This window comes from Camelina sativa, chromosome 11 (genome assembly GCF_030686135.1).
Source record: "Camelina sativa cultivar CO46 ecotype springtype chromosome 11, ASM3068613v1".
Classification (NCBI taxonomy): Eukaryota; Viridiplantae; Streptophyta; class Magnoliopsida; order Brassicales; family Brassicaceae; genus Camelina; species Camelina sativa.
The window spans coordinates 12,508,752-12,533,047 of record NC_141890.1 but is presented as its reverse complement, the minus strand read 5'-3'; the positions used below and the strand labels follow the sequence as shown (position 1 = coordinate 12,533,047).

The 24,296-nt window shown below is 33.0% G+C and overlaps 5 protein-coding genes and 1 pseudogene across 6 annotated transcripts; 5 read left to right on the top strand and 1 right to left on the bottom strand.

Annotated features, from left to right (window-relative positions):
- The first annotated feature begins 39 nt into the window (after positions 1-39).
- On the top strand, positions 40-639 carry LOC104723203 (replication protein A 14 kDa subunit B). Its single transcript, XM_010441533.2, has 2 exons — positions 40-295; positions 405-639. Exons 1-2 carry the CDS (start codon positions 40-42, stop codon positions 467-469), a joined length of 321 nt encoding a protein of 106 aa, XP_010439835.1. The 3' UTR covers positions 470-639.
- Positions 640-887: 248 nt separating this feature from the next.
- LOC104723201 (putative inactive dual specificity protein phosphatase-like At4g18593) lies at positions 888-2,138 on the top strand. The gene is made up of 3 exons (XM_010441532.3): positions 888-993; positions 1,458-1,713; positions 1,812-2,138. The coding sequence occupies exons 2-3, from the start codon at positions 1,461-1,463 to the stop codon at positions 1,997-1,999; spliced, it is 441 nt and encodes a 146-aa protein (XP_010439834.1). The 5' UTR covers positions 888-993; positions 1,458-1,460; the 3' UTR covers positions 2,000-2,138.
- A 185-nt stretch (positions 2,139-2,323) lies between these two features.
- LOC104718455 (pollen-specific protein-like At4g18596) lies at positions 2,324-3,210 on the top strand. Its single transcript, XM_019230701.2, has 2 exons — positions 2,324-2,642; positions 2,732-3,210. Exons 1-2 carry the CDS (start codon positions 2,471-2,473, stop codon positions 3,076-3,078), a joined length of 519 nt encoding a protein of 172 aa, XP_019086246.2. The 5' UTR covers positions 2,324-2,470; the 3' UTR covers positions 3,079-3,210.
- Positions 3,211-3,299: 89 nt separating this feature from the next.
- Positions 3,300-11,028, bottom strand: LOC104723200 (scar-like domain-containing protein WAVE 5). Of its 2 annotated transcripts, none has more exons than XM_087476334.1 (7): positions 10,797-11,028; positions 10,020-10,203; positions 9,686-9,809; positions 9,458-9,590; positions 9,166-9,233; positions 3,516-9,074; positions 3,300-3,400 (listed from the first exon to the last, which is right to left on the bottom strand). In XM_087476334.1, the coding sequence occupies exons 3-7, from the start codon at positions 9,736-9,738 to the stop codon at positions 3,367-3,369; spliced, it is 5,847 nt and encodes a 1,948-aa protein (XP_087332460.1). In that variant the 5' UTR covers positions 9,739-9,809; positions 10,020-10,203; positions 10,797-11,028; the 3' UTR covers positions 3,300-3,366. The 2 variants fall into 2 exon arrangements, with proteins under 2 accessions (XP_087332460.1, XP_087332459.1); XM_087476333.1 differs by having other exon boundaries at positions 10,020-10,183; positions 10,797-11,022.
- Positions 11,029-17,966: 6,938 nt separating this feature from the next.
- On the top strand, positions 17,967-18,875 carry LOC104723198 (protein LIGHT-DEPENDENT SHORT HYPOCOTYLS 9). The gene has a single exon (XM_010441529.3). The coding sequence runs from the start codon at positions 18,117-18,119 to the stop codon at positions 18,690-18,692; it is 576 nt and encodes a 191-aa protein (XP_010439831.1). The 5' UTR covers positions 17,967-18,116; the 3' UTR covers positions 18,693-18,875.
- Positions 18,876-23,253: 4,378 nt separating this feature from the next.
- LOC104731714 (abscisic acid receptor PYL13 pseudogene) lies at positions 23,254-23,818 on the top strand (annotated as a pseudogene).
- Positions 23,819-24,296: the final 478 nt, after the last annotated feature.

The window sequence follows — 24,296 nt, the reverse complement described above, 5'->3', positions numbered from 1 at the left end:
GGGTTTTTTTTTTTTTTTTTTTTTTTGTTATAGAGAAAAATGGATACAACAAGTCCTGCTGTATTTGTGAATGGAGCGTTGTTGAGAAGGTACATTGGTCAGAAAGTGAGAGCAGTGATTCAAGTGATCAGGTCAGAAATTGGATCCGTGGTTGGTAAATCGACTGATGATCAACAGATTGTTGTCAAGGGATCGCCTCAACCGCCTTTAACTAGTTACCTTGAGGTGATTGGGATTGCTGAGAGTGACAACACCATTCGTGCTGAAGTTTGGACCAACTTTGGTGATAGTTTCGGTATGCTTAAAAGTTCTTTCCTTTTAATTAATTTTCTTCTGAATTGAGTTTAATTGGTTATCCAAAATCCTTTTGTGTCTTGAGTTGGATCTTGTTTGGTTGCTTGCAGATGCACAGAACTACAATGAACTATGTAAGCTTGCAAATGGTGAGTTTAGGCACTTGTTCATCTAAAATCACAGGGCACACGGCCTCAGGGATAATAAAAAAGTAGAAGTTGTTTCCTAGCATTTCATATTCCCTTGTAGATTCTTGAGGTTGGAGCTATTGAGATATCTCTCAGCATTTGATCTTTGGTTGTTGAAATATTGCTCTTTGAATCATATGTTTCTGGTTTCAGTGTTTTGGTTCCTCTTTGCTTTTCTTTTGATTTTATTTATCACACAATTTGGTTCCTAGCTAGAGTGATTTGGTGAGTAAAACTACTACATCTACATAAAGAAAACACACAATTATTGGTCACAAAAAAAGTATACACACAACTTTGTTTATCATTCTACCAAAGCCCACGGCCCAGTCCAGGTTAAAACGACATGAGACTGGTTTGGTTGAACCGGACTATTGAGAGATTTAATTCATTGATTTAAAGAATCAAAAACCTTAAAAAACCTAAACCGAACAGACTTTTTTTGTGACGAAGAACGAAATCAGTGTAGCACACACACGACACGAGACGCCTTGGCAAAGGGGATTTTGAGGTTTTGATTGCTTTGGTGTTTTGTGTTTTTGTTTTTGCGATTCTGATTCTTTTCTTCAGTTTTTGGGCAAATCACTACTCTTGCAATTGAATTTTATGTGTCTTTGGTTTGTTGGATTGGTTAATCAGTGGACTCAGAGGAAAATCATTTCTTGTTGGAAAGCTGAGAACTTTATTAGGGATTTGAGAATTCTGCAATTAAGAAAGATTCACATAGGATCAATTTTTGGTTTTGTTGATTTATAATTGCTCTGTGATAGTTTTGGACTTGTTGGTGGCTTCAAAATCAAAACTTTTTGATACTCAAGTTAACAATAAATTGGAGATCTTTAGTCTCGTTTGTATTATTAACTATGGCATTCACTGTCTCTCTGTTGACCTTTTTTATATTGATCCTGAACCATTTGGTGGATATCATTGGATTGTGAAACATAGTCTGAGTATTCTCTTTCTTTAATCTTGTAGGCTATGACTGAATTGCAAATGGAGGTAGATACCAATTCTTCATTGCAGGAGTCTGTCCTGAAGGAGCCTGTCCCGAAGCCTCAAGTCATATACAGATGTAAGAAATGCAGAAGGATAGTAGCTGTTGAGGAAAACGTTGTCCCGCATGAACCTGGTAAAGGTGAAGAATGCTTTGCTTGGAAAAAGAGAAGCGGAAACCCCGAACATGTGCAATGCTCTTCCATCTTTGTCGAGCCTATGAAATGGATGCAGACAAGTGAGAGAATCTTTCTTAATAATTCCTTAACAAGTGAGAGTCTTTCATCCAGTTTCTTTCTAATGATCTTATTATTAACACCATTTGATTTTTAACAGTACATGATGGATTGGTGGAAGAGAAGCTTCTTTGTTTTGGATGTAATGGTCGGTTAGGTTATTTCAACTGGTCTGGGATGCAATGTAGCTGCGGCGCATGGGTTAATCCGGCTTTCCAGCTTAATAAAAGCCGGATAGACGAGTGTAAATCCGAGCCAAACCCGAACCTAAAGACAGAAACTGGATGAAAGGAGAAGATTTTAAACTCTTTGAGATAATAAGATCAAATGAAGCCATATTGTGTTGAATGTCCTAAAAGGGGTTTTTTGGTTACAAAATCCAACAATGTTTATTAGCTTAATCTCAAAAGTGTTGTTTGAATTCAAACAGAGTTAGTTATGTGTATTCTTCTTTTGTCATTCTAATTTTAGGAGTTAACCCCAAGACAGAAAAAATAGGGAGACAAAAGGTTACACATATGGAAATTAGAGGCTATAATTAAAACAATTAACTAATTAATTTAGTTACTAATGAACGATTAGTTTCTAATTAGCTAAAAATAACAGTTGGTTTTTATTTATTGTTTTTGTATAAAACCGAACTTTGTGGCTCTTGTGAATTAGTTGTCCTCTTCTCTAACGACACCTCAAGAAAAAAAACGATTACAAAAGAGAAGAGGTATCAAAAAAAGACCAGAATCTTTAAACATTTTCAAACAAATGGCATCCAAAGCCATCTTCTTCTTCTTTGTCTCGGCCGTGTGCCTATCCTCCCTAGCCGGCGTGGCCATCGCTGACGCCGATGACTTTGACCGTTTCCAGATTCAGGGATCGGTTTATTGTGATACATGCCGTGTCCAATTCGTTACCCGTCTCAGCAAATTCCTTGAAGGTAACATTTCCATACACATCTATCTACACATATCGTTTATATCATTAGTTTTATGGTTATTATAATTTCTACATTTGTGATTTTTTTAGGAGCGAAAGTGAAGCTAGAGTGCAGGAGCAGAGTAAACGGAACAGTGACGTTGACAAAAGAAGCCGTAACAGACAAGTCAGGGAGCTACAAAATGGAAGTGACCGGTGACCACGAGGAGGAAGTTTGCGAGCTCGTGCTCGTTGAATCACCAGACAGTGAATGCAGTGATGTTAGCAAAGAGGCTTACCTACGTAACGCCGCTAAGATCAGCCTGACCGCAAATGACGGAATCGTCTCTCACGAGACACGTATCGTTAACCCTCTCGGTTTCATGGTTAAGACTCCCTCAGCTGAATGTCCCGCTGCTTTCAAGGAGATTGGAATCGTCCCTGACGTTACTTTCTAAATATGATGGCGACTTCAAGATCGTCGTCATGTGATGTATTGTTTGTTTTCACTTATAACCAAAACAAAAGAATGTAATTTGATAAAATACAAAAAACAACGCGGTAATTAAATAATTTATTATCTTTTTTTTTTCTAGAGCGTCAAATTTATATTTCTGATTTATAAAAAGATTTGTTTTTTTACATGAAATCAGACAATTGAAATGGCAAGAGGAATGTACAAGTACAACAAAGATTCAATTGTTAGATTCGTTTGATTTTAAGTTCAGCAAGACACTATCACCGATTTATCTTTCACCACCGTCATCTGTAGCTAACAGCCTAATTAACAGTTAAGAATTTGTTCGTTAGTCTCATGAGGCTAATGATCTAAGAGTCTACGACTAACGCAGATGATTTAAGGGAACGAAAGGAGAGTGAGTTTTGCTATATGTACCCGGGAGATTGATCTTGCGTATTCTTCGGAACTGTGTCTGCTTCATTACTGGGACTGTTTTTTGGTTGATTTGGTGGCCAATCACGGATGATCTCTAAGACAGATGGTTTGTATTCTGGCACTTGTTCTTGCTCTAGTCTTGAAGATGTGGATTGATGATCTACGGCGTCGTAACATGGAAGATCCAGAAACGAACCAGAGAAAGAACCCATATCACCATGCCTACTTTTCTCTCCAACTTGCTTCAAGCTTAATTCAGATTTTCTAGGACTTTCATCAGATTCCCACAGCTCAGAATCCGACAAACAATTGTCTGAAACACATGGAGATGACTGGCAAAAGGTATCACTGTTGTCGTCATCATCAGAGTTGCTAGCCTCTGGAACTAACTGAAACGAAGGGAACATATCTGCATTTTCCCCATTGTACTGAGGTTGGCTTGGGATTCTCAGTTTCAATTTGGGAACTGGAGAGGCGTCTTTTGGGTTGAATGATATTTTCATATGTTCAACCAGAGGTGATGAAGTAGGCGAGCCAAAGAGAGATGATTCATAATCCAGTTGCTCCTCAAAGCTTGAGTCACCACGAGTTTGTTGAGACTTGTCTTCAGCTGCTATTCCGGTATTATAGCTACTACTAGGTACGGATTCAAATTTGCAAGTCGAAGAAGAGTTTCCACGAAACCCAGCCATGAGTAGTCTATGACTTAAGCCAAAGACTCTAAATGAGGTTCCAGTGCTCTGTAGGTGAGAGGGACTCAACATGTTGCTATGTTGTTGAGATGAAGGATCTGAAACAACTAATGGAAGTGAGCTATTCTCAGTATTCTCAACTGATCGGCTTGCTGATCCCTGCTTCCTTGTAGAAAGAACATTAGCTTTGTTGATCTCGTTCTGTAAATGTTCACTTACCGAATTAGGCTCAGCAAAAACTGGAGGTTTCAATGGCGCAAGTCCAAGGAGTCCCCCATTGCTCCATATACTCACTGATTCAACATTTGTACCATTTGAAAGAGATTCCCGAGTATCTGGAGAAATTGTGACAGTACCACCACTCAAGGGAATTGTTCTATCAGCAGATTCTGATTCCACGAAACCACTCTTCTGATTCATAGAAACATCAGATGCTGGGTAGGATTCATCATACGCTTCACCTTCTTTTACCAAGTTGTTTTTAGCAGGAAGATCTGTTACCAAAGATGGTGCCGCAACATGCATTTCTGGTTCTTTCAAAGAAGGATAAGTGGGATCCGGAACTTCTGGTGAGAACTTTTGGTCGAAAATAGCTTCTGCAAATAGTAGAAGTGCGGCATCGTCCAAAAATACCTTTTGGTCAGGAATACCTTCCGCCAAAGCCAGATATGTAGCAACAGGTTCTTTTGGCAGACTATCGCCGTCGGGAACAGGGAAGGTTTTGTTGTGTGGACCAGTTTCTGTTGTGGAGCCAGGAGCTTCTGCGTCTGGGATCTTTTCATGAAAGCCAGCTTCGGCCAAGGAACTATCTATGGCAAAAGGTTTTTCAGGGAAGACTTTGTTGTGTGGACCAGTTTCTATCATGGAAACAGGAGCTTCTGAGCCTGAGATATTTTCATCAAAAACAGCTTCTGCAGAAGTTGGACATGAAGCACCAGGTTCTTCTAGAGAGAATTTTTCATTGGGTACGGCTTCTGCCAAAGACGGATATGAAGGCAAGGGTTCTTCTGGCAAGTTATTTTCCTTGGAAACAGTTTCTGCCATCGACTGATATATGAGGCCAAGTTCGTCTGGAAAACTCCTTTTGTTGGGAACGGCTAATTCCAAAAACGGATTTGTGCTAACAAGTTCTTCATGTGAGATTTTCTCGTTCGGAACAGATTCTTCCAAAGATGGATATGTGGAACCAGGACCTACTAGTGACGAGATCTTTTCATCACCAACAGCTTCAGAAAATGATGGGTGTATGGCATCATCAAGTTCTTCTTCTTGCAAGATCTTTTCTTCCTGCGATTCTTCCAGAGAAGGATACACTTCCAAAGATTCTTCTGGAAAGATTGTTTCCATAGGCGCGGCTTTTGTCAAAGGCAGACATGTGGTGACAGATTCTTCTGACAAAATCCTTTCATCAGGAACAGCAACTGCCAGAAACGGATTTGTGTTAACAAGTTCTTCGTGTACGGTTTTCTCGTGCGGAACAGATTCTTCCAAAGATGGGTATGTGAAACCAGAACCTTCTACTTCTAGTGGCGAGATCTTTTCATTCCCAACAGCTTCAGAAAAAGATGGATGTGCGGCATCATCAAATTCTTCTTCTTGCAAGATCTTTTCTTCATGCGATTCTTCCAAAGAAAGAGACACTTCCGAAGATTCTTCTGGAAGGATTATTTCGATAGCCGCAGCTTTTGCCGAAGGCAGACATGTGGTGATAGGTTCGTCTGGCGAAATCCTTCCACCAGGAACAGCTTTCGCCAAAAACGGATCTATGCCATATAATTCTTCAACTGAGCATTGCATTTGTGGAAAAGCTTCTGCGACAGACAAATTTGTTGAATCAAGAACTTCTGGTGCGATGTTTTCATCACTTTCAGTTTTGGCACAACATGGGTGTTTGGTATCATCAGGTTTTTCTTGTGATGCCTTATTTTTAGGCAATTCTTCCAAAGAAGCGTATGTTTCTAACGGTTCTTCTGGCAAGACTTCTTCGATAGGCACCACTTTTGTTAGAGACATACATGTGGTTACTGGTTCCTCTGGCAAAACCCTCTTATCAAGAATAGCTTCTGTAAAACATGGATCTCTGCCAACACATTCTTCAACTGAGATTTGCTCTTGTGGAACAGCTTCTGCCACAAGAAAATTTGTGGAATCAAGAGGTTCTGGTAAGATTTGTTCATCACTAAAAGCTTCAAAAAGAGATGGATGTGTGGCATCATCAGCTTCTTTATGCAAAATCTTTTCTTCAGGCAATTCTGCCAGTGAAGGATACGCTTCCAAAGGTTTTTCTGGCAAGATTCCTTTAATTTCCGCAGCTTTTGCCAAAGAGAGATATGGGGTGACAGGTTCTTCTGGCAATAACCTTTCATCAGGAATAGTCTCTGTCAAACACGGATTTATGCCCACAAATTCTTCAAGTGAGATTTGTTCTTGTGGAAGAGCTTCTTCTAGGGACAAATTTGTGGAATCAGAAACTTCTGATGAAATTTCTTCATCACGAACAGCTTCAGACGGATGTGTGGCATCATTAGTTTCCGCATGCAAAATCTTTTCTTTAGACAATTCTACCAAGGAAGGATATGTTTCCAAAGGTTTTTCTGGCAAGACTCCTTCAATTGCTGCCGCTTTTGTCAAAGAGAGACAAAATCCATATCCTTGTTTGGTTACATGTTCATCTTGCAAAAAACTTTCATCAGGAGTAGCTTCTGCCAAACACGGATTTCTGCCAACAAATTCATCAAGTGAGATTTGCTCTTGTGGAACAGCTTCTTCCAATGACAAATTTGTGGAATTAGAAACTTCTGATGAGATATCTTCATCACTAACAGCTTCAGATGGATCAGTATCATCATAAGTTTCCTCATGCGAAATCTTTTCTTCAGGCAAATCTTCCAAAGAAGGATATGTTTCCAAAAGCTCTTCTGCCAAGACCTTTTCAATAGCCACGGATTTTGTCAGATGTGTGGTGACAGGTTCTTCTGGCGAGAACCTTTCATCAGGAATAGCTTCTGCCAGATACGGATTTACGCCAAAAAATTCTTCAAGTGAGATTTGCTCTTGTGGAACAGCTTCGGCCACAGACAAAATTGGGGAAGTAAGAACTTCTGATGATGGATTTGCTTCTGGACCGGCTTTGGCACACGATGGATGTGTAAAACCAACAAATGTTTCTTGCGAGACCTTTTCTTTATGCAGTTCTGCCAAGTAAAGATCCTCTTCCAAAAGTTCTTCTCTGGTGGCAGGTTCTTCTACTTCTTCTGTCAAGAACCTTTCATCTGGAACAGATTTTACCATACACGGATTTATGCCAACAGATTCTTCAAGTAAGATTTTTTTTTGTGAATCAGCTTTTGGCACAGACAGATTTTTCGAATCAATAACTTCTGGGGAAATGTTATTTTCTTGAATAGCTTTGGGAAAAGATGGATGAACTGTGTCAGGTTCTCTTGACGGGGTCATATTGTCAGACACAGATTCTGCCACAGACAGAGTTTTGGGAAGAGATTTCACAGGCAAGATTTTTTCTTGGGGGAGGATTCCCGGTACATCTCGAACTGTCCTCGGCAAATCCTCACTCGAAAGCTCCATCCTTTCTGCAAAAGACGGAAATTTGGCAACAGACTCTCCTGGTGAGATCTTTTCATGGATAACAGCTTCTGCGAGAGATGGATAGTTCGCCAAATGTTCTTCTGGCAGTATCTTTTCAGCAGGAATAGCGTCTCTCCGTGACTGACATAAGGATGTCGGATCTTCAGATGAAAACTTCTCATTAGCAGAGTCTCCTGCCAAAACGGGATGTGCAGCAACAGGTTCTTCTCGCAAAACTGCTATATTCGGAAAGGCTTCTTCAGCCAATAATGACGGGCACTTGGAAAAAAATTCCCAAGGCTTTTCAAAAGTCTCATTATGAGACAGAATTTTCCCACACACTGGATCTGAAAGGCGACAGGAAACATTAGCATCATTAGGAAGGCAGGAACCTGAACAAGATTCATCTAGAGGGTTTTCATGGTGTAGATCATGTTCCATTTGTTCATATGGTATATCTTCTTCTGATCCGTCATTGTTGTCACTGTTAGCATCTTCCGAACAATAAGTACTAACATCCCCAAAATAATGCTCCAGTTTTGGTTTTGGTACTCCATCAAGATCACTCTCCGATTCCGATTCAATTGTATTACGTGCATCCACAAACTCATCTACTTCACTTCCTTGTTCACTCTTATCTTCTTCTTCGCTCTCAATTACTAGTATTCCATCAATATTGTTGGCCTGACTCTTACTCTGTTTTTCTCGCACAATATCTACCTCATCAAACAAAATATGCGTCCTATCAAAGTCCCTTTGATTTTGCTTAACCCTGTCTGGTGTCTCTGGACCAAATTTTGACTCATGTATCTCTGACACTTGTTCAACTTTGCTGCTTTTCTCTTCAATTGGTTCAAATGTTTCTTTTTTCTTATCACGAACAACAGAGGCACAAGGCCCATGTAGGTCTTCTGAAGGGTTATATAGGATATTATCATCTACAACAACAATGCAGCCTTCAGGAACCACTGAACATATTCCATCAGCAGGTTGTAAGGACCCAGACAGATAACCCTCTACTAGCTTCACTTCAGGCTCATTAACAGGACTTTGATTGATGACATACTCGATATAACCTGAACCAGTTATAGAATCACGAGCTTTTGATGACTCTTGGAAATCTAATTGTACTTGTGCTTCACTTTGTTCTTGCGCATCTTGCAGTTGAGATTGGTCTATAATATCAGATAAATCCTGCATATTAGAGCCTCGTGGCATGTCAACTGTGGAAGTACTCTGAGATGTTGTCTGTCTGTCATCAGTAAGAGAACTGAGATGAGCCCTGCACAAAAGTTCAGGTTAGCAAATGTAATTGTCAAGAGCATATTTAGAACATGAATTGACGAGAATTACTAAGTTTTCAAATCACCCACCCATTAGTTTCATCAGATGTAGACACTGCATTTGATCTGCAAATGTTTCTTTGTGGTAACCTCTTTTTCTGTCATTTCAGACAAGCAGAAATCAGCTATAAAATTAGTTAAACCAGCCAAAAAAACACAACAATAAGAAACCATAGTACTTGTGATGTCTAACAAAATCATATTTTCTTCAAGTCACAAAGGTTCTTTTACAAGTGGTATGGTACAAGGTACAGTTGTAAGAATTTGGAAAGAGTTCATAAACAGAAGATAAACTCTTAGAATGGTTCAGAGTATTACAAACCTTTCTCTTGCGGTGAGCCTGATCTCTCTGGACCTTGATATCATCTGCTTTATTGGGGTTGCCTAATTCCTTTCTAAAAAATGTTGGGTCAGAGTATTTTCTCAGACACGATCCAGGTCCACCTATAGCAAATCTGCAAGAGGGAAGAAAATCAGCCACTTCAGAATAAAGATCCAATGCATTATTTTTTATATTTAGGATTTATCAAACTAAAAGCCTGTCCCTTACCTGTCAAGCAGATGCAAAGGAGGAGGATCTCTGCATTGTTCATAACTTTCCATAACACAAAGTGGCAAATCGCTCTGCACAAAATGACTATGTCCATTCCTTATACGAGGATGCCACTCAGAGCCTACAGGAGAAACAAAAACTCTTAAAAATATATCATGCAAATTTGGAGGAAATGTGTTCATAACATCTTTCATTCCTCTACACAAGTGAGGTGCCGGATAAGAAAGCAAGAGTGGTACAGGAAAAAAGATGTAAAGGCATAGAGAACCTCCAAAACAGAAACTCAAAAATAAGACCAGAGGCCGATAGGATGAGAGGAGTAAAGCCATACCTGCTGTGTATGCAAAATGAATGTGGCTAGTCTGTGAGAGCACAGCCTTTTCAAGAGGTGACAGCGCAGACTCTATCCGCCTAACACGGCTTGTCAATTTCTGACACCTAGACGCAGTAACAGTCACTTCTTCTTGTATGCCATTAAATACTTCTGCGGAAAATCTACATATAAGAAATGCCACCTGGTTAAAGAACTCTCTATCAGTTTACATTCGCTCTGAGCAAATTTATCTTTTATTCGATGCAAAAGAGTTATAAAAGAAAGGATTTTGACTACGGGAGAATTAACATCTTCTTGCAAAACGCACTATGCAAAACTTTCACATGAATAGACAACAACAACAACAAAAAAAACTCATAATCCATGGTACCCATTAAGAAACTTCAACTTACCATCTTCAATAGATGAGATGTTTACATAAATTAGCAATCTTTACTTCATTTCAACTGTCCTAAACTCAAGTTAACCATGTTGAGGTTTCACCAGGATATTCACTAATCAACACTTTACTTAACTCGGAGTCAATTAATCAGTTACTAGTTCCACGAACTGAGCTTTAAAATCAAAACTATTGCAAAAAGCCCTAAACCCCCAAACGGAAATCAAAATATAGAAATGTTTACTGAAACCCTTAATACTCGAACTAAAAACAAAATTGATGAGCTAATACTAATCCTAATCACAAGAAACAAGCTTCAAAACCTACAAAATCAGCTACAAGTACCCCGAATTCAAAAATCTTATAAGGGTAATGCAACAGTAGGAGAAACTTACTCGGCGAGATCGCCTAACTGACGAAGTATGCCGATAAGTCCAGCAACTTCAACAGCGCCGAGAATCGCCTTGGGTTCCTCATCTTCCACGGCGGCGCTACGATTCAGCTCCGGCCCACCTAAGCTTAGCTCGTTCCGTATCTTGAACCTCACCAACGGCATTGTCTCTCTCTCTTGTGAAACTGAGAGAGCTTTAATAAATACTAATAAATAAGTTAATAAATAAAAGCTGTGACCATTATAGATTTTGTCGAATTAATATGACTTCCTTCTTCTTTATTACTCCCCCTCTCACATAAATTGATATTTTGAAAGTTTTACACAAAAACAATAATTATTGAGTTTAAATATATTTTTTTCTTTGACTAAAAAGATATTATTTAATTTTAAATCAATAACAATTCAAAATTTTAAATATTTTCAATGATTATTTTTTGAAGTTTACAAAACATCAATCTTTGTGGGACAAAAAAAATATTCCAAAACATCAATCTTTGTGAGACAGGGGGAGTAAATTTGAAACTTTACCTAATTAAATAAAAGCTTCTGTATGAATCATCATCATAATTAGAGAAGTCCTAAAGTTTTGATTCTTATATGCTCACTATATAATATACTTGTTTTTAGATTTTATCTTGTAACATTTTAATATTGAATATGAATCTCTCATATTTCATTTTAATACTCTCTCAGTTCTATTATATAAGAGTTTTAAGGCTTTTTTGCTCTATTTTAAAATATTTTCTCAAATTTCTATGTACAATTTTTATTAATATAACAATTTTTGACTATTTGAACTATGCAGTATATCAAACACAATTAATACATCATATCAAAACTATACCTTAGTAAGAACTGAAAATACAAATAAAAATTAACAAAATATAATTTACAAAAAAAAACTGAATCAACATTATTTAGGATATATTTGTTATGTTGGTATCTCATAAGTGCTAATTTTACCTCATGTCATAATCAATTTTAAATGAGTGAAATTTATAAAATAAAAACATATATAAAGATATAGAGACATTCTCATCAAATAACTGAAGAATATTCATTCCTATAAATTATAATTTACTTCAAATTATCTTATGTTTTAACATATGCGTTACAAAAATACATGTGTTGAAATTATAAAATCAAACATAAAAATGACTAATATTCTTAAATGAATTTGTTTAAAATTATACATATTAATATTTGAAAAAATTTAAATCTAAAATAAATTCCATCATTAGACATCAGTTTAGTAATCACATTTAATTATCTATTTTATCGTAAAACTATAATTCACTTCTTCATAGATTAGAGTTAAAATTTTAATAAAAAAATAATATGAGCATCATATGAGATAATAGGTATATTGGTTAGTATAAAAAAATAATATGAGCATCATATAAGATAATATGTATATTGGTTAGTATTTTAAATTTAACAATAAAAATAATCAGTAAAAAAATCAGTTAACATCCACAAAATTTTTGGAAATCCAAAAATATCCTAAATATTATGCTTCTATATGTCATAATTTCATGAGTAATACTTTTGTCAGTTTTCATCAATTAACCAAAAATTCATTCGTACAAACTCATTTTTTATAATTTTTTTTCCAGGTTTCTCATATTACTACATGCATTAAGATCTTTAAAATAAAACATGTAAAACTATACTAATACACATCATGTATTGATTTTTTTTCTTTTTAAGTTTATTTTCTTTCAATGTTTTGTGTACTTACTTACAATAAAAATTTATATTACAACGATAAAATACAATTTACATCTGACTAAAATTATGTTAAATAACTTAACTTTGTTATTTATTATTTATTGATTAATATACATGCTTAATAAATTAAGTTTTTGCTTACACATGTTAAATTTTATTGAGAACACACATATGTATAATATAAGTAGCATACAATGGAAAATATATTGATTTTGTTAGTTTTCCTTTTTGATTTAGAGAAATATTTTTTTTAAAATAGAAACATGTCAAATCCTGTAAATATAATTAGTCCTACTACGTTTATTAATATATATATATATATATATATATTTTGACACGTGTCAACATCTAATCAATATATTTGATATGTGTCACGATCTTGTTAATGAGTAATTTTGACATCAAGCTTTATATAATAAAATATTCACTTTAACATTTTTATAGTTACAAAAACGCATACGTTAATCTTACATACTTACTCCTATCATATATATTACAATAGCAGTCTTTTGAATAAATTATTTGATTGGTGAAAAAAATATGAGACGATCTTTTTTTTTTTACTCCAACAATCTTTTTTTTTATGTAAAGGTGAGTATTTACATTTTTTTAGAAACAATAACTAATTGTATAATTTTCACAATCATTTTTTTATCTTATATAAAAAGTAATCTTTTTCTTGTAATATAGCAACTTAAAATTAAAATAAGTAAACAATATTATAATTTTGAATTTTATGGTATATTTATATATATATAATTTATCTTATAATTAGATTTTAAATAAAATTAGGTTTTATTTTATCTATTTACTTTTATATAAAACCTTTTTAGGTTAGGTTTTGAATTTTACATTTTTATTTTTAAAAATTTTAATAACAAATTGACATGTGTCAACATCTGAATGATATAATTGACATGTGTCACGATCTTGTTAATGAGTAATTTTTCACAATCATTTTTTTATCTTATATAAAAAGTAATATTTTTCTTGTAATATAGCAACTTAAAATTAAAATAAGTAAACAATATTGTAATTTTGAATTTTATAATATATATATAATTTATCTTATAATTATATTTTAAATAAAATTAGGTTTTATTTAATCTATTTACTTTTATATAAAACCTTTTTAGGTTAGGTTTTGAATTTTTACATTTTTATTTTTAAAAATTTTAATAACGAATTGACATGTGTCAACATCTGAATGATATAATTGACACATGTCACGATCTTGTTAATGAGTAATTTTGTCATCAAGGTTTATTAATGAGTATTTTTTCACAATCATTTTTTTATCTTATATAAAAAGTAATATTTTTCTTGTAATATAGCAACTTAAAATTAAAATAAGTAAATAATATTGTAATTTTGAATTTTATAATATATATATATAGTTATCTTATAATTATATTTTAAATAAAATTAGGTTTTATTTTATCTATTTACTTTTATATAAAACCTTTTTAGGTTAGGTTTTGAAATTTTACATTTTTATTTTTTAAAATTTTAATAACTAATTTTATTTTATCTATTTACTTTTATATAAAACATTTTTAGGTTAGGTTTTGAATTTTTATATTTTTATTTTAAAAAATTTTAATAACAAATTGACATATGTCAACATCTAAATGATAGAATTGACACATGTCACGATCTTGTTAATGAGTAATTTTGTCATGAACATTTATATAATATCATTTGTGTGATTCACCTTTTCCAGATAATTTTGTCACTTTCTTCTTTTGTTAACCCCCTTTACATCCCGAACTATATGGGCCTTAAATAACATCATGTATATGGGCCTTTATTGGGTTTATAGTTACCAGGCTAAATTTATATATATAACATTGCTTGGCATTTTACACTTTACAAAGAAGCAAAATAAAATAGGTTACTTTACAAATAAAATATTAATATAACAAAATAATTTAGAAATATTTTAACTTTTCCTTTTATAAGCAGCAGATTTCGGATTAGTGTATATGTAACTTGAACAAAATTACGGAACACTGGAGATTAGAAGTATTGGCTATAACAAAAATTGTGGCACAAAGACTAGAACTATGGTCCGTCTATGTCCATGATTTGAAGACCGAGCCAAGACTTATAGTAGCATTTTTTGGGGGATACTAGTTGGTATTTATTTAGTAAGAACAAAATCTTTTACATATATTAAACAGTTTATGGAACAAATAAAGGTTTCAATGGAACAATTATATTCATTCCCATGGTTTCTCTTTTCATTAATTAACTTATAAAAAAAAAAAAAAAAAAAAAAAAAAGAAGAAGATGATTGATTATTAGTCACGACTTACGCCATCATTTCGTATCAACCCTTAAAGGATAAAAAATGCAATCTAAAGACATCCTTGTAACTTTTCTTAACAAAAGAAAAGGCATTCTTATTAAGGCCAAAAAAAAATATCACAGTAGTATACGAAATAATACCATATAGATATGATCCCAGGTGAAAATAAACAGATGGACCCAAGTCCCACGTGAATTTTTAACATATTCCTATATATCTTTAATTTTTGTTTTTTGGTATCGAGTGGATTTCTATTGATGTAGCGGACAAAAGTATATCGAAAGATATATTGCCCCACACAAGATCTTCTCTTACAAAATCTTGTCTCAAAATGCTTTTTTTACTTAGGGTTTAATTATCGCGTCGGATTCCTGTAGTTCTCCGGTCACCGGAATCTAGATTTTACAGGCTGCATGTTATATATTTTTATTCCCGGCCGACAAAGGGTACTAAATGTGTCAATGTGTGTATCAAATAATATGCTTGTCTTTAATTATTATGTTTTCTCTTTTATTTCACTATAATTTTCATGCTTTTTAGGTGTTTATGTCTTCGAACTTATTCGTTGAACTTGTACTTCTCTTGTCCATGAGCAACCACATTTATACACATAAGACATTATAGTAGGGTTTCTTGTTTTTGTCAACAGCACATATATATTAGTAGTTAATTTTTCTTTGTGAACACGCATTGAGCACAAAACACGTACGTATATTATACTATAATACATGTAATAGTGACAATGAATTCTACCTTGAGGATTATAAAGCAATTTCTAAAGAAAAGAGCTTGGATTGTTTTGTCCTTTTTTATTTTATAACATTATTCATTCATAGGTAAGATAATGGAAGCCAATATATTATGCGTCCTCCACTTTCAGACACATTTATGCTTAAGCAATCACTCATTGTATAGTAAGTAAGAGATATGTTATTATATAGTGTTTTCCATGTATATACAAACTACAAAGTAACTGCTTATATATGATTATGGTGTCAGTATTTCTCTTATTTCACGTATATGAAAAGCACTTTTATAGAAATCATCACAAATTGGAATATCGTTGTTTTCTTCAAAGAAAGAAATTAGTAGGTGTAATACTCACTAATCTATTGTTAATGGCTATTGCTACGAGTAGGATGATGACGGTCATCATCATTCATCAACGTTAGTATTGTAATAATTATTATAATTATGCTATTAGAAATTTCTTATGTATAAAGTTATAGATATAATAGGCTACATAATTCAACAATAGCCACTAAATTAAGCAAGTTGGAGAAATTAATTAATAAATCATTATTAAAACTTATAATGATTGATTTGGTTGCTAGTCGTACAATGGATAGCTTAAACTAATATTTCCCAAGGCATTTTAAAAAGGAAGAGTATATCATAACAGTGTGTAAATTAAATAGCCACATCAGTGACAAAAAAATAATTAACAAACCAAATAAAATAACAAATTTTGATATTTTAGAATAAAAATTAAAGGAACAAGAGCACCTTCTGCACGGGTCCCATCCATTGAAATATACTCTCTCTTTTTGCTCTATATAATAATAATCTGTACTAATTTGTAGTATATATTATTACAAAGACGATATTTGATTTTTTTTCTGTACGTTGATAAACTATTTTTTCTTGGATGATGACAAAAAAAGTCATAGAAAGTAACGTGTGAACACAACATTAACATAATACAAACATAATATATAATCCAATATATAAAATCGGAGGTAATCCACGCTTAGTGGCATAATAGAAAAAAAAATAGAATAAAAATCTCATTGAAATAGATCTTCTTCCATGTCAAACTATATAGATTGGTCATTTACATATATAATAGTTTGTTGTCTGTAAAGATAAAAGAGCTTTCACATCATCTCAAAAATGACTAAGATCAAAATCATTTAGTGTTTTTGCATGATATTTGTAAACTAGTTATCATTATTTAGTTATTATATTTATAACTATCCGAGAATAAGAATTGGATTAACTCCTTAATTGATATATATATATATATATATATATATATATATATATTATTTTGGCTAATTAATTGGATTTGCTAGGTTAGGACATCTTAACCAAATAACTACCTTCGTTTTAAAATAGTTCTCATTCTAGACCTATTTTTTTTATTTCAATGTCATTTTTATTATAAAAAAAATATTCTATTTGCTCTTTATTAAATGAATAAAAAGTTAAATTTTTTAGAATTCTAATAATCAAACAAAGGTATAATAGAAAGTTTCTCTATTTTTCTAATTTATGTGAAAAACTCTAAATGACAAGTAATAAGAAATGGAGGAAGTACTAGTTTAAAAAAAGAAGTGAATTCTTCGATTAAAAATGATAGCATATAAGCATAATTTTTTAAAAAAATTCAAATAAAATAACTATTTGTTATTCGCATGAAATGATAGGAATTCATCCCCTATATAATAAAACGGAAGTACACAACTTTTTTTTGTAGACTATATAATTTTTATAAATTGGTTACAAAATAGGTTATTGATTAAATATAGTTTGGTTACAAAAGATAAAAGATGTTATAAATTAATTGGTCTGTGAGCTACATAATACAATAAAGAATATCCCAAAGAATCCTCTTAAAGAGAATATTTCAATTATTTATATTATTTTCAAAATAAAATCTTTACTATTAGACATAAAAATATACTGTTAGACATAAAAAAAATCTTTGTAATTTATCACATTTAATCGTGATTTCCGAGATCTTATTATGCAGTTGAAAATAAAATCTTACCTGAGCACGCGTCATATTAAAAAAAAATTCACCAAACATGTTCAAAAATTAAAATAAAAACAAACATAACCATTTTTCATACATAAAATTATAAAATTAACAATATAAAACTTACAAAATAGATATTTTTTTCAAGCCATCATATTTAGCATATGATTTTATTACATAATGTTTTTATCCAAAAAAAACTTTTAAAAACAATCTTATAAATTATATTTTATTCTAAAATTATAATATAAATAAAAGAAGTTTCAATCGCTCCTCCTAATCTAGTTGTAACTTATAACAGTAACGTATATATACATACAGTAACGTATATATACATAGTAATCATTTTTTCGTGAATAATTTCTCCTCGTTCCATTATTTCTCAGGTATCTATCTCTCTCTTTATATTTCCCTTACTTTATTGTTACTTTTAAACCTTCTTCAATTTGCTCTCAAACCAAAAATATAATACTCCCAAACAACACCATACAAAAAAAAGAATCAGAATTCCCCTAATAATGTCTTCGGATAATCACACACCGACGAAAGATCCACCGGATCATCCATCTTCTTCCTTTAACCACCACAAGCAACCGCTTCAACCTCAACCGCAGCAACCCCTCAGCCGCTACGAATCTCAGAAACGCCGAGATTGGAACACGTTCATCCAATACCTAAAATCGCAGAATCCACCGTTGATGATGTCTCAGTTCGACTACACGCACGTGCTAAGTTTCCTAAGGTACTTAGATCAGTTTGGTAAGACCAAAGTACATCACCAAGCTTGTGTCTTCTTCGGACAACCCGATCCACCAGGACCTTGCACGTGTCCTCTCAAACAAGCTTGGGGAAGCCTAGATGCTTTGATCGGAAGGTTGAGAGCTGCTTACGAGGAACACGGTGGCGGGTCACCTGATACTAACCCGTTTGCAAACGGGTCGATCCGGGTTCACTTGAGGGAAGTGAGAGAGTCTCAAGCCAAGGCCCGTGGGATTCCGTACAGGAAGAAGAAGAGGAGAAAGATTAAAAACGACGTCGCTGTTGTCAAGAAGGATGTTGCAAACTCTTCGACTTCTAAACAGTCGTCCACTTGATAATTATATCATATAAAACAATTTCCAATATAGGTAATCAATTTTAAAATTCTGTTTTTAAAACAAATTTAAAGTTTCGTAGTATGATCTTTTTTTTTTAAATTGAAATTATTCTCTCTGGATATCTATAGACCACAAAACTCAATATATCGGATTAATAATAGTGATTGATTTCCATCAAAATTTCCTGATGATTTTCTATTGTTATTTATCCTAATGCGTGTGTGTATATATTTTTTAGACTGATTAGGTACTCAAAATCACCTAAGATTAAGGGAGAATATATCACTAAAATGTAGTTTATAGTTTGTCATAGAACTTAGCCGATACAAAGCAGTTCTTAGCTATTAGACTATTAGAGTGTGTGCCAACTGTGAATGTATTTAAATGACATTAAATTTCTGTACGTTGCATGCCTCATGATGTATTAACATGTATACATTGGTAGTATACTAGTATACCGTAGTAGTCTGGTACACATGTTGGAATACACAACTAGATAAATAATAGTTTTTGTATTACATGTATAGAATTAAGTATTACTTTTATGTGTATATATATATATATACATATATATATATATATGTGCACACGTATACAAAATTTGTAGTTGTATTACAAGGTCTAGAGCCCAACTATGCAAAGAACTGAAAAGGAAACCAGTTATACCAGCATTACCAAATCGTGATTTATGTAGCAAACCGAACTTAGGATCGAACGGGCAATAAACCTGTCTTCAATAATCACAAGATTAAGAAGTTAAAACGATCGAGTCGGTACGGTATAGAAAGTGTTTTCAGAAACCCTAGATCCCGGAGAGGGCTATCTATATGTACGAACTTTAGTTATACTTATACCTAAAGTTAATGTATATATATCTGTTTGTAGCTAGTTATAAATTAGCCATAGGCCATAGTATTAAATAATAATGGCCTGGAGTCATGAGTTTAAGGATAAGATTGTTTTAATATGATTCCATAGTGCCATGTTTCTTTATGAATTAGTATGTTATTCATGGGTTTGGAAGTATTGCTTTGTTATACAAAATGCAAGTTTAAATCTATCATACTTGTAGTTGATCGATTAGTTACAAACCGGAAGTTTTAATTTATCATACTTGTAGAGTTGTTATCAACTCGGCTTTACTTGCGCCCGTATACTTCTAATTAATTTTCTTTGAATGTTAAATTTATTGATCATCAGTAAACAAAAAAAAATTAATTATAGAGACGAACAAAAACTTGAAGTGGAAAATAGTAATAAGCAAAGTTGGCGTATAACCTTTTATGTTGGACCATCTGTAACGTCCGACTGCCACTTTAGTGGACTCTATATCCAATCTCAGTACATGGGCTCACCTTTTTTAATGGGCCTCACGTTCTCTCACTAGGCCCGTAAACCTATCTATATCTAACGGCCGGTTTGCTACGTCCGGGAGGTTTTAAGACTTATTACCGTCCCTAAAAGTCACAACATGATATTTCCCTATATTTTGTCCTCACTCACACAATTCCGACAATCACTTCCCGGAAGATCACCCATCTTGAAACTACTCCAACATAAGCACGCTTAACTGTAGATTTCCCTTAGGACCCTTGACCGAAAAACTAAGTGCACTTTGGTGACATAGGTGGCCAAATCAATTCTTTTAAACCTTTTAAGTCTCTGAAACCGGAGTGTCACACCATCGATCGGATCAGTAATGTGAAACTCCAATTGTTACAACAATTCTTCCATTACTTCCGAACATTTTTCCTTCTTACTAACAAAGAAAGTTGATACGGTTGCGAAATGAGTTATGAATGATGCTGATTGGGAAGGTGACGATTTGTTGTGTCGCCTCCCATTCTTCTCCCTACTCCCTCCACGCATAATATAATCTGAACTCGAAAACCAATTGGATCAAACATAAAAATAGCCTCTACTCTCTAGGATAGGAAAGGTATGAGTGGAGAACTGGTTCACCGTATCATACCATTTATGAGTGATACTTGCTCCAAGAAGACAACCATACATCTGCGACCAGGTGATATATGCGAAGGCAGGCGAAGACAAATTGGCAACTGTTTTTTTCTCTTGCTTAAGATGTTTTGAGAGATACTATTTTTGATCGCGAGCCAAACAATAAACAAATATATGGGTACAGCTCAAGTGAATCAAATGCTACAATTCCAGGACGTTTTCTTATGTAAATTTTGACTTTATATCTTCATGTTCATATATGTTCTCGAGAAGGATACCCACCGAAGGATTATAAGAACAGGTGCCCATCTTTTGGTTTCCAAACATTATCATGAATATCATGGTTTCTAGGAGAAGAAGAATTTGAATATAAAAGTTTATTTAATCATAGATTTAATACATGAATCCAAATATAATTTACTGCTATCCATCCGCAAATCTCATGTTATATATAGACATTGTTTTTAGTATTACTGTCAATTTAAAATATATTCCAAACTAAAACTGGGAAAAGATATGAATGAATAGAAAAATAATAAATTAACTTTCACAAGTGGATTATAAAAAATAAAATAAACCACAAGGAATCGAGTTTTGCAAAAACAGTATTTTGTTCGGAAATGTAACCTGTGGGGGTGAGCGTCTGAGCGAGCATATATACTGATAGCCACATAAGATAGACAATATAATCACTAAACGTTGGGCTTAGACGGGCATATCGGGCCGTCTTTTTAATAGGCAATCAATCGGCTCTGAATTTGTGAAGAAACAGAAAAAAAAAAAAAAAAAAACAGGTCGGCAACAAATTAAGTTTTTTGTAAACAAGTGTATGTTTCGCTAAAATTCAAGTGTGTGCTTTTCGGTTTAAATGACATCTGTATTTACCTCGTGAGCAAAGCCAAAGACATATCTATATTTAGCTCTCAAAACATTGCTGCAACAAGATTCCAAATTAGACCGATCGACTATATTATCATAATATTTAAAAAACTATATTAACATCTGTGTTAGAACACGAACACGAGTTGAAATTTATTTTATTTATATTGTAATTTTTATATAAAATATAATTTATGTGATTATTTTTAAAAGTTTATTTAAATAAAATATTATGCAATAAAATCATATTTTAAATACGATGGCTTGCAAAAACACATATTTTGTAAGTTTTATATTGTTAATGATTCTAGATAATTACTCGTGCTATAATACTGGTTAAATTTTATTTTATACCAAATTTTGTATATTTTATTTTTAATAAAATCTTATATGTGAAGTTATTTCAACAATGTATATTCTACATCATGACTTGAATGTCATTATAAGACATAATTTTGTAAATTTGAATTTAAATATTCAAATTTTGACCCGTTACTCAGTGAATTTTTTGATTCAGATATTATATTTAAAGAATAATATTACTAAAGCTTGAATATTTTATAGATTGAACAATTTATATTTGTTTTTAAAAATTCAACTTATGATTTATCCGGAAATAAAACTATTTTTTAATTATAATAAATAATATGATAATTTATTTGTTTCACAAAATAGACTCATATATAAAAATGAAAGGTGAAGTATAATGATAGTTAACAAATTAATATGTTAAGTTAGATTTCAAAAGATTTTATTTGATGAATAATTTAATAAAAGAAATTAATATGGTAAGTTAAATGATATGATTCTTTAGAATATATTTTTTTTAAGATTTTTGGTATGACCTATTTGTAACCAATTAATATATCATTAATGTATAACATATTTGTAATTAACTTATTAAAATTATATAATTTACAAAATAATACTGTGTACTTCCGTTTTATTATATAGGGAATCATATAAATAGTATCGTAACTTATGATACTTATAATATTTGGCCCATATTAGCAATATAAATATAAGTGTGGTAATTAATTTTTATCAGTTGCTACGTAAGATATTTTGTCAAAAGTATTTGTATGTTCATTTTTTTTTGTTTAATAGTCAAATATTAAAATGAGAGAAAAACCTTGACAGGGGGTTTTGTGAAAACTTAAAAGAATTATCGACAAGTTGAGTACATTTAAGGGATGGCAACGTGACCTTAGGTTGCCCAGTCACCAAGGTCATGGGTTTTACTTAACCCATGCTTTCCTCGGTGTGAAGTCAAAACGAGGGTCGTATGGTTGCATCAGAGATATTTGTATAATCTTATCAGGAAAAGAAAAACAGAATTTGAGTAAACAAAATAAGGAATACAGTACTTTTTGAAAAACAATTGCATGTTATCATTGTGTCTAAGAAAGCAATTTGCGCATTTAAGTGTAAACATCGATCGTCTATATACCCTAGGAAACTTCCTAAATATTCCGATCGACAAGATTTTATAAAAAATCGAATTATTGCAGTGTATAATACTGTGTAGTTTTTATTGTAAAATGTTTTTTGTTAGTATATAGTAAGAGGAACCCGAATCGAACTCAAAAGTTTCATTTAACATGCATGACGAATTTGTAGATATAAAATAAAATAAAAAAATGTTGTAGTCGGTGTTTGCCTTCATTTATATGTAGTTCGTTCGACCCGCTTTAGAACTTAACAAGCCATACGAAACAAATCTTAAAGTTAGACACGGAAATATTAGTCGATAGAAGACAAACTCATATAAACAAAAAAAAGATGGAAAGTTCTAAGCAAAAACAATGTCATTCTAGCGTAGTCGAGACCATTGAAGCACCATTGGCACTAGTGTGGTCAATACTACGTCAGTTCCACAAACCACAAGCTTACCAACGTTTCGTCAAAAGTTGCACTATGCGCTCCGGCTCCTGCGAAGAAGGGGAAGGAAAATGCTTAGTCCGGGAACTGAAGTTAGTCTCCGGCCTTCCAGCGGATTTCAGCACGGAGAGGCTCGATGAGCTTGACGATGAGTCTCATGTGATGGTTGTTAGTATCATTGGTGGTAACCATAGGCTTGCAAATTTCAGATCGAAGACAACGGTGGATGCTTCGTCGGTGGAGAAGACGGTGGTGGTGGAGAGTTACGTGGTGGATGTGCCGGAAGGAAATAGTGAGGAAGATACGATATATTTTGTTGATAACATCATTCGGTATAACCTTTCATCACTTGCTAAGCTCACAAAGGAGATGATGGGATAAGCTAATTAAGCTCTATAACTATAAATCGTTGGATTAGTCTTATTTTTTTAGCATTAAAATAAATTGTTTTTATATCGTATCCTTTTCTACGTCCTTGTATACATGTTTTTTTTCTCTCGTACTATTTTCTGAGAACATCATGTTAGAAATAAGATGAAGACTAATTCAACAACATTGTTACAATTAGTGGTCCTTAAAATAGATAAATGATAGCAAAAAAAAAAAACCTTTCTTATTTTAGTGGCGATTCTAAATTTTGAATATGTCGACGTTTTAGTGACCAAATCTAAATCATATACACATGCTGTTGAGAACAAAAAATGACGGCTTGTTTGATTTGTTTCCATTGTCTGGAACTAACGGTGATTGATGTTCGAGTGATATGGCTAATTTAATCTCATGTGCTCTTGCTTAGTTGTTTCTAAAAGTTTTTGTATTTAATGTTATTGGCTATGTCTTCCTAAAATTCAGAGTTAATCGGTTTTTGTGGGCTATGATGTA

Excerpts from the sequence above, each read along its gene's own strand:
- LOC104723203 (XM_010441533.2), top strand. The coding sequence starts at position 40 with ATGGATACAACAAGTCCTGCTGTATTTGTGAATGGAGCGTTGTTGAGA. Across the intron at positions 296-404 it reads CAACTTTGGTGATAGTTTCG|ATGCACAGAACTACAATGAA; the intron begins GTATGCTTAAAA and ends GGTTGCTTGCAG.
- LOC104723198 (XM_010441529.3), top strand. The coding sequence starts at position 18,117 with ATGTCTTCGGATAATCACACACCGACGAAAGATCCACCGGATCATCCA.
- LOC104723201 (XM_010441532.3), top strand. The coding sequence starts at position 1,461 with ATGACTGAATTGCAAATGGAGGTAGATACCAATTCTTCATTGCAGGAG. Across the intron at positions 1,714-1,811 it reads TATGAAATGGATGCAGACAA|TACATGATGGATTGGTGGAA; the intron begins GTGAGAGAATCT and ends GATTTTTAACAG.
- LOC104718455 (XM_019230701.2), top strand. The coding sequence starts at position 2,471 with ATGGCATCCAAAGCCATCTTCTTCTTCTTTGTCTCGGCCGTGTGCCTA. Across the intron at positions 2,643-2,731 it reads TCTCAGCAAATTCCTTGAAG|GAGCGAAAGTGAAGCTAGAG; the intron begins GTAACATTTCCA and ends TGATTTTTTTAG.
- LOC104723200 (XM_087476333.1), bottom strand. The coding sequence starts at position 10,957 with ATGCCGTTGGTGAGGTTCAAGATACGGAACGAGCTAAGCTTAGGTGGG. Across the intron at positions 9,810-10,019 it reads TCATTTTGCATACACAGCAG|GCTCTGAGTGGCATCCTCGT; the intron begins GTATGGCTTTAC and ends TTTCTCCTGTAG. Across the intron at positions 9,075-9,165 it reads ACATCTGATGAAACTAATGG|GGCTCATCTCAGTTCTCTTA; the intron begins GTGGGTGATTTG and ends ACTTTTGTGCAG.